The 10,022-nt window shown below is 42.3% G+C and overlaps 1 protein-coding gene across 2 annotated transcripts in view; it reads right to left on the bottom strand.

Moving 5' to 3' along the window:
• The window catches only part of ARID4B (AT-rich interaction domain 4B), a 131,423-nt gene that overhangs the window by 76,112 nt on the left and 45,289 nt on the right, over positions 1–10,022 (bottom strand). For both annotated transcript variants that reach the window (XM_015419979.1, XM_015419987.1), the window contains exons 3-4: positions 7,499–7,609; positions 5,324–5,389 (exon numbers count right to left, since the gene is read on the bottom strand). In XM_015419979.1, the coding sequence (XP_015275465.1) occupies positions 5,324–5,389; positions 7,499–7,609 (177 nt within the window). The remainder of the gene's footprint in view (positions 1–5,323; positions 5,390–7,498; positions 7,610–10,022) is intronic.

Genomic DNA, 10,022 nt, shown 5'->3' with positions numbered 1-10,022 from the left:
TAATTATCATCCTTAAAACCAGTGAAATGCAGCCGGGAACATTTGTTGACAAATGTACATTTCAAAAAAATTTACATCAAGCAAGGATAAATCCTTTAAAACATTAAGTATTACACAGGAAAGAAAAAATGAAAAATACATCAGAAGACTGCATGTGTGAAACATGTACAATTGTGATGAACATTGCAACACTTATGAAAATAATGGTGGATCAGCACACAGGTCACTGCAAACATACGTATATGAAAATGGATGAATAACTTTTGCCCTTCCCTGGCTGGGATCTGGCAGAAGTAAATCCTGCCAGCAACCAGGGGAGTGAAGCAAGTATCAAGCTGCAAGAACAGCGTAGTGGCTGCTCTGCTTATTTCTTCCAACTTAATTTAGCCCAGAAGATGGGATCCAACCTTGACTTGACTGATCTGATCAACTGGATCCATGCCACAGTAATATTACAACTAGAATTATTGTAACACATTCTACATGGATTTCCTCTTAGATTCTAGTTGTAGACTCCAGTCGGTACAAAATGCCACAGCTTGGTTATTATTGAGAGCTAGGCAGAGCATGCATATTGCACCCATTCTGCAGTCACTCCATTGGCTGTCCATCCAGTTACCAAGTTCAATTCAAGATACCAGCTATTACATACAAAGCCCTTCATGGCCTTGGACCCTCTTATCTGCAGGGCTATCTGTCATGCTATGGTCCACTGTGACTATTTTGCTCATCTAAGCAGGGTCTACAAACAGCATACATGAAATACAGCCAATACAAAACAAAAGTCCAGTGCAACCTTAAAGACTAACAACATTAATTTCTTTATGAGCTTGCATCAGTTATGCTCACTTCTTCATATATGTGGAGATCACACTGGGAATCTTATTTAAGGAGTGAAATTACAAGGGGTGGGAGTTAAGGCAGAGAGTGAATGTTATGTATGTGTCAAACAGATCATGAGAGTGGTCAGAGGTTCGAATAAATAAACAAGGTGATAAACTTAAGTTAAAATGTGCAGATACTGATATAAAGGTATAGTCTGATAAACATGTTCAAAACAGCCAATCAAAATTTCTCTAAAGTGGGTCCTGTGGAGCTGTTAAGAGTTTGTAGTGAGTATGGAAACCTAAGACTCTGTTTAAACTAGGATATTTATTTATCAGGAGGAGATTGGATTTATACCCCGCCCTTCACTTGGAGTCTCAGAGCAGCTTACAAACTCCTTTCCCTTCCCCTCCCCACAACAGACACCCTGTGAGGTGGGTGGGGCTGAGAGAACTCTGACACAAACTGCTCTTTTTCAAGGACAGCTGTGCCAGAGCTTGTGACTGACCCAAGGTCACATCAGCAGGTGCAAGTGGAGGAGTGGGGAATCAAACCCGGTTCTCCCAGATTAGAGTCCACGCACTTAAACACTACACCAAACTGGTATTTCTCAAATTTCTACCCCAGTCAAGGCCAGCTCTGAGCAGCTTACATAAAATTAGATAAGTAAATTACATTAAAACATAAATTATGATTAAAACAATTCTAAAATCATATAATACATCTGATGTAGTAAAGTGCTAATTTGATGACAACGACCTTTATCCAACGCTCCCAGCTCCCAGTTGGCTCCTAGATCTTCCTTTTGGTTGTCCTTCAGGCAGTTGGCCCAGGCAGTTGATGGGCATTCCAGGGGAACAGGGCTCTCTATCTTCCCACTGCTAATTGGTAGTTGTTGATGGTGGTGGTGGCGGTTCCCAAAAGCCTGGTGGAAGAGCTCTGTTTTACAGGCCCTGCAAAACTGTAAGAGGTCCCACAGGACCCTGATCTCTTCTGAGAGCTCATTCCACCAAGACAGAGCCACCACCGAGAAAGCCCCTGGCCATGGTTGTAGACAGCCTGGCCTCCTTGAGGCCCGGGAGGGCCAGTAGGTTCTGAGCCCCTGATCACACTGTTTTCTGGGGAACGTGCGGGGAAAGGCTGTCCCTCAGGTATGTAGCCCCTGACCATAAAGGGCTTTAAAGGTTAAAACCAGCACCTTGAAACGAAGCTGGTATGCTATTGGCAGCCAGTGCAATGCCTTTAGCACAGGCTGGATGTGCTCCTGTATAGAGAGTCCCATCAAAAGCCCGGCCGCAACATTTTGCACCAGCTGCAGCTTCCAGATTTGAGAAAAGGGCAGCCCCATGTAGATAGTATTACAGTAGTCCAATCTCAAGGTGACCATGGCATGGATCACTGTGACCAAGTTGTTGCGTTCGAGGAAGGGAACCAACTGCCTGATCTGCCGAAGATTGTAGAAGGCTGATTTGGCAGTGGCTGCTACCTGGGCCTCCACAGTTAAGGAGGCATCCAGGAGCACTCCCAGATTCCTAACATCCAATGCTGGCACCAGTGGTGCCCCATTGAAGGTCAGGAGCGGGATCCCTACCCTCTGACTGCTTCGACTCAGGCACACGACCTCCGTCTTTGTCAGATTCAGTTTCAGTCGGCTCAGCCTAAGCCACTCAGACACGGTTTGTAACACCTGGTCCAGATCTTCTGGTTTGGAGTCAGCCCAATAGCAGATAGAGCTGGATGTTCTGCAGACTGGTGACATCTCAGCCCATGCCTCCAAGTGATCAGGGCAAGGAGGCACATGTAGATATTAAAGAGCATTGGGGACAGCACTGCCCCTTGAGGCACTCCACAGTTCAGTGGGTGCCTTTGGGATAGCTGTTCCCCCAGTGCCACCCTTTGTCCCCAACCTTGAAGAAAGAAGACAAGCCATTGCAAGCACTCGAATTCCAGTGTCAGCGAGGCGGTGGGTCAGTACCTGATGGTCAACCATGTTGAACGCTGCCAACAGGTCCAACAACAACAGCACCGCTGTCCCGCCTCGATCCAGATGCCTCCAGAGGTCATCCATGAGGGCGACCAGTGCCGTCTCCATCCTGGGGCCTGAGCGAAAGCTGGACTGGAAGGGATCTAAAATGGAAGCGTCATCCAAAAAGCCCTGTAACTGAATTGCCACTGCCCTCTCTATTATCTTGCCAAAATAGGGCAAGTTGGAAACCAGCTAATAGTTTGTCAATTCGGCTGGATCCAGAGATGACTTTTTCAAGAGAGGGCAGACCACTGCTTCCTTAAGTGCCTCTGGGAACAGTCCCTCCAAGAGGGATTTGTTGATAATCTCCCGTAAGGCACCTCGAAAGCCCTCGTGGCCCACTTTAATTAGCCACGAAGGGCACAAATCGAGGGAGTACGTGGTAGGGCGTACAGTCAGGAGCAATTTGTCGACTTCCTCTAGGCTGAGCGGACCGAAATGATCCATAACTTGACTAGAAGACATGCATGGAGACTCGAGTTCACTCACTGTGTCAACTGTAGTGGGGAGGTCACGGCGGAGTGACAAGACTTTATCTGCAAAATAGCTCGCAAAAGCCTCATAGCCAATGTCCAATTCCCTAGCATTTAGTCTGCTTTGCGGCAGAGCAGTAATGAACAAAATCGTTCTAAACAATTGGGCTAGGCGTGAGCTTGTAGATGCAATCGCAGCCGTATAACACTCTCAACGTTTGTTTTATTTTGCTACAGTGATTAACATGGCTACCCCTTTAAAATCACGACAGAAGCATGTATCTAAGAAGCATATGTTGTGTTAAACAAATGAAGAACAGAAGTATCTGTGAAGAGGGATTGCCAGAAATCTAGGTATCCCATTAAAAAAATCGCTCTAAAATTCAAAATGATTTTTATTCTGATAAAACATTTTTGCTATTCTTTAATAGAACCAAAGAATCATAGAGTTGGAAGGGACCTCCAGGGTCATCTAATCCAACCCTCTGCACAATGCAGGAAATTCACAAATCCCTCCCCCTATACCGCCAGTGACCTCTGTTCCATGCCCAGAAGATGACAAAAACTCTCCAAGATCTCCAGCCAAACTGGCCTGGAGAAAACCGCTCTAACTGTCAGGAAGTTCTTCCAAATGTTTAGCTGAAAACTATTCTGATTTAATTTCAACCCACTGGTTCTAGTCTGACCTTCAGGGGCAACAGAAAACAACGCCGTACCATCCTTTATATGACAGCCCTTCAAGTACCTGAAGATGGTTATCATATCACTTCTCAGTCGTCTCCTCTCCAAGCTAAACATGCCCAGCTCCTTCAACCTCTCCTCATAGGACTTGGTCTCCAGACCAATCACCATCTTTGTTGCCCTCCCTCTGGACACATTCCAGCTTGTCTATATCCTTCTTAACTGTGGTGCCCAAAACTGAACACAATACTCTAGGTGAGGTCTAACCAGAGCTGAGTAAAGCAATACCATCACTTCATGTGATCTGGACAGTATACTTCTGTTGATACAGCCCAAAATCGCATTTGCCTTTTTAGCTACCGCATCACACTGCTGACTCATGTTCAGTGTATGGTCTACGAAGACCCCTAAATCCTTTTCACAATTTATGCTCTATCAAATTAAAAAAAACCATTATGCTGGGTAGGTTTGCTACACTTCAGGTGTGGTCTGGAGATCTCCCAGAATCACAGCTCCAGAGATCCATTTCCCTGGAGAAAATGCAGTTTTGAAGAGTGGACTTTATGGCACTGTACCCTGCTGAGGTCCCTTTGCTCCCCAAACTCTGCCCTCCTCAGGCTCCACACCCTAGAATTGGCAACTCTAAGTAGGATTGTTCTCTAATTTTCACTATCATAACTATAAATGTACTGATTTGTCAGGAAACACATCTGAAGGATTTCTATCCTGCTTTCTACTAAGTAGGGTTCCCAGACCCCCTGCTGACAGGCCCCACCACCTATCACCTGGCCAGTGGGGGGAACTTACCTTGAAAAATAGGGAGGCTCTGCCAAAGGTGCAGCAATGTGCCTATGTCACTGCCCATGTAACCCAGAAGTAACATCATTACTTCCATGATGTTGGGGTGACACTCTGGTATTTGGGCAAAATCTCTATGGTAAATTTGGCTTCTACCATAGAATTTTTGCCAGAGCATCACCCCCAACATCCCAGAAGTGCTGGTGTCACTTCTGGGTCACGTGGGCAGTGACATGGGCACACTGCTGCACTTCAGCAAAGCCGCCCTCCTGCTCCTTGTAAGTCCTCCCCCAATCCCCTGCCGGTTGCCAGGAGGGATCCCTACTACTAACTCAAGGCAGCTTAGAGGTAAATATTTTAAAATACAGAAGACTATAAAAGAAGTAAACACCTGACTGCAACAACTACAGCAACAATCATAACAATCAATCATAAATCAACCATAAAACTTGAAAAGCAAAAGAAATTCCCAAACAAAAACAAAAGCCACCCACAATAAAAAAGCAACAGAAAATATTACCTTTAAAGGGCCTTTTATATGATCATCCTGAACTTCCACAGTTGATGAATCATGCCTAAATGTTACCTAGAATTGAAGGAAAGTGCAGTGTAAATGTTAAGTACTCTCCCACTTTTGGTCTTGGAGTTGAGCAGTCTAGAGCAGCTGCCAATTACATCAGTAAAAGTTAAAGAACTATATACAGCATTTCTCCCCCACCTTGATCTGTTTGGATCAGCAAATTATTCTAAGGCACTCACTGTGTACTAGCATAACCTAAAACAGAAATATCACCTATTTTTAAAAGCCAGTTAACTTATCCCAAATTTGTCTTTCTTAAAAACAATAAAAATCTGAATTAATAATTAATACTAAGGATCAAAGTTGTTCTAGAGTTCCCTTTCCTTGTTTATAAGATGTTTAAGCCCTTCACATATAAAACCTTCAGTGCTCCCAAAGCAGATCAGAAAACTCCATGGATCAACTGTTACCTCTAGCATATGCTAATGAATCATCTAACACATTAATTTTAACCATAAATTACAGTTGCATACAGAAATTTTTCATTATGATGACATACCATTCCTTTGTGTGAAGGTGGATTTCCTGGAATTTGACTGTCTGGAGAGGGACAATCAAAACTAGACTTTGAATGTTTTATATAACACTGCAATCCTAAAAACTCTTTCATGGGAGTAAACCCTACTGAATACAGCTAAGATGGATTTTGAGTAAACCTGTCTAGGATTGCTCTCTAAATAAAACTTTGAGGTTTTGCAATTAATTAAAAAAATTTACAAAATTGACTGGTTTGGTTTAAACAAATTATACCATACAGATGATATTCTGAAGGAAATGTCAAGTAATGTAAACTTGAAGTACATATGATTTCTAACACATGGGCAACAAAAATTACCAGTTAGATTGCTTATCTTGAGTATCTTTTCCCAGTATCTCACACATGTTCCTTTCCACCCTTCCAAGAATTCTTGGGTGAGCTCTGAGAGAATCGATGAATGCTACCCAACTGGACAGCAGCAACAAGCTTTAAAAGGTCCATAATCAAACTTAATTTTCCTCATTCATCAATGACTTCTGCCCTGGGTAGCACACTGGGTAGTTAGTACTCAGTTGCATACCAGATATAGCCAACCCATTACAGGGAACCGCTTCCCAGCTAAGCAGTGACATGCCATAGTAATTTAAGGGAGAAATTCTCATCTCAAGCAAACATTGCTGCTTTAATTTTGCTTATAAAAATTCCCATTTACAGCCTCTTAAATGGATGGTGTGTGTTTTAAGAATTCCAGATTTTGAAATTGTGATTAATGAACTAATCATGTCAAATATTTCATGCTCTTAGCATTGGTAAATCTGAATACAGTCCAGTGATGTGGGTTTTCTGGGGAAAAATCCAATTCAAATTTAAATAAACAATTTAAATACTGTTAGCAAAAGAAAGCAAATACACCATGTTGAAGTTCTGGCATTTTTATCTATGCTGCTTCATACCCTATATTTAGGCTATCTAACATTACTGATATGCAGTCCCGACAATTATAGGTAAATAGACTGTATTACATATGTGCAGCAGAAAATTTCCCCTGGGGTGGGGGGAATATAGCATTAGAACATTTTTTGTTTTGGTACATATTCTGCCCCACATCACTGCTGCAATCCTGAAGATACTTAGTCAGCAGTAAGCACAACTGCGTTCAAAACTTATTGCTCAACAATACTTGGGATTAGGGTCAAACCCCATTCAAACAAAAAGGATTTTTGCAAGAATATGTGTTACACAAGGTATTCTTGGTCTAAAAGTCTGTGGCACAACTAGGACATTACAGAAGGATGCATTGAGAGGCTTCTGTTATATGGAACAGCAGACACCTAAAATTAAACAAAGGTTTCCCTCAAATCTTTTCTCATGGAGTATCTTCATTATACAATTAATCATCAACTTTAGTAGGGATAATTACCCACTTTTCATTTTAGAGTTTCTATCAACCCCCCCCACACACACACACGCTATGGTGGTGCTGTTTACTTTTGGTGCCCAACAAGCTAGTCTGATAGACATCGGAGAGAACTGGCCCTAGAATTTTTCCCCATTTCAACACCTTACAAGTGCATCACTGGAAGATTCACATATTACAGTGATCTACATGTACACTTTAAAAAAATGTACGCACATACCTTGACTTTGACCAGCCTTTTTGCAGTTTTAATTTTGGCCTCACAGAAGGCCCCTCGATATTTAGCACTCACATCAGTGCCTACTGTCAAGTAAGGAGGCTCATCAATGGCCTAAAAGAGAAAGAACATAATGGGCTTTAAAATGCCTTCCTAGATATTTTACATATGCACATGGGCAGGGAGAGAGAGGGAGAATGACTTCTTATGTGGTAATATTTCACTTATAAAAATAAGCCATCATCCAATACTCACTTCAAAAAAACTAACACTATTTCCAGGGCCAAGAGATCACAAGCTTTGCAGCTGTTATAAAATTAAACAATCAAACAAGCTGAAAACCAGGCATGTCAATATGAATTCATGTACACTAATAGTTCTTTCTCTCATATAATCCATCAGACTTCAGAAAGGGCAGAGGCAATGAAATCTGTTCTAGGAACTTATGTGAAAGAAGAACTCATATTCTGTTTTGATGTATTTAAGCTCTGTTTTTCTTTTTTGTTTTAAAATAATGGAAGAATTAAAATAATTATATATTAAATAAGGATTTTGAGAGCTGTAAGTAAATATCTTTAGCCATTATCCAGTGCACTCTTCTTCCTGTACATTTCTGTATCCTACTCCTTATTCAAGGAATTCATAGCTCGATGGATGGTAGTCGCAAATATCTCATTGGCCAGATGCTGATTTGCTTAGCCTTACAGCCTATTTACGTGAACAAAGTTTGAGTTCAGTGGTACCTTTAAGACCAACACAGTTCTATTCAAGGTATAAGTTTTCGTGTGCATGCATATACTTCCTCAGTTACATTTATCATATAAAACATAGCCATGTTCCGGGTCTTAGGTATGAGTTAAATGCAACACTTGTAAGGCAAAAGAGCTTCCCTGTGTTATTCTGTACATACTTAATGCCTTGTTTAAACTGTTTTGAAACTTAGGCAAAGCAGATAATGCATGCTTACTACTGAGATGAGGCGGCTCTTTCATAAAAACATGCTTCTTTATTGAACTTCCGAACCAAAGACACAGGCTCAACAGGAACCAATTTATACTCGTAAAAACCACACCCACTTTAAATAACAACCAATACCAAGTAGGCAGCTAGGAGCCTTCATTTGTATGAACCATATACAATGTAAGTATTAACAGTGCAGTTATTAGATTATAAGCAACAAATATGATTGGCCGTTACCAGTAACACAACCAATAGTCTTGAAGGCCTATGGAGCTTTCGCTCAAAACCAAGGTCCATCAGTACATAACACTTACTTTGCACACCAGAGTTTTGTAGCCCTTGTAGAGACTGTGCTGCTGGACTCACTAAGCTTACTAAGCATGGGTTGCAACATTAAACAATATCCTGAGCCTGTACTAGCATCATATTTAAGCTGGCCCTGATGCTGAGAATTCCGAAGTCAAGATACCCTTTTCAGTTCAAAGAGAGAGGACAGTATATGCTCACTCGCTGAAGATGTTGACTGAGTTAGAAACTCTAGAAGCATAGTAAGAAGGTAGCCCAAGAAAAAGGTGCAAGAAACTGTCCTAATAGGTATTGAAAGAGGTTGACAAAGTATCTGTTGGGGGATGCCATCGGTATGGGATATCCCAGGGTAGATTTGCACTAGATCAGGGGTGTCAAACATGCAGCCCACAGGCTGGATGTGGTCCGTGTAGGGCCCAAATCTGGCCCCGGAACAACTTCCTTCTCCTGCTTCTTTTCCCAGGGCTCCTACTGCACCTGCACACCAGCTTGCTTTTTTTCCAGCTCTCTCTCAGTGGTTCTTTGCTTCTTGTCTCTTGCCTCCTTCCCCCCGCTTGCTCTTGCTCTCTCTCTCTCTCTCTCTCACACACACACACACACACACAGAGATGCACATAGAGAGCTCCATGGCTGTGTCCTGCAGGACACATACAAAGACAAGCCTCTCTTTCTCTCTCTCACACACACACACACACACACAGAGATGCACATAGAGAGCTCCATGGCTGTGTCCTGCAGGACACATACAAAGACAAGCCTCTCTTTCTCTCTCTCACACACACACAGAGCTTCTGCTTCCTTCTCCAGAGCTGCTACTCCTCTTTTGGGGAGGGAAGGGAGGAAGGAGAGAGAGAAAACAAAGTTGGAGTCCCACTCCCATTGCAGCTTCAAGACCAACAATGTTTTATTCCAGGTATAAGCTTTTGTGTGCAAGCATACTTCTAGGGAGGGAGGGAGGGAGTGGGTGGGTGGATTCTTCTGACAAGCACAATGTACACTGAGGAAATTATTTTGGCTTATTCTGAAAAGTTGAGTTAAAAAAAAGATTGGATTTCTCTGTTCCTATCTAGATTTATTTTCTTTCAAAAAGACCCTGTTTAGGAATTAGAACACATGGATTGGTCCTTGTATCTTCAAGAGTGGAGAGATTTCAGATGCCAAATGATAACAGCACACATTGGTAATGAGACAGGAAAACTAGCTCTCTGTTCAGTCCAGGAAGAAGCACTGTCTCGAGCTTCATTATCAATTGAAATTCAGC

The sequence above is a fragment of the Gekko japonicus genome, unplaced genomic scaffold (assembly GCF_001447785.1).
Source record: "Gekko japonicus isolate JY-2015 unplaced genomic scaffold, Gekko_japonicus_V1.1 scaffold315, whole genome shotgun sequence".
Classification (NCBI taxonomy): domain Eukaryota; kingdom Metazoa; phylum Chordata; class Lepidosauria; order Squamata; family Gekkonidae; genus Gekko; species Gekko japonicus.
This window is presented reverse-complemented; position numbering and strand designations above follow the sequence as displayed.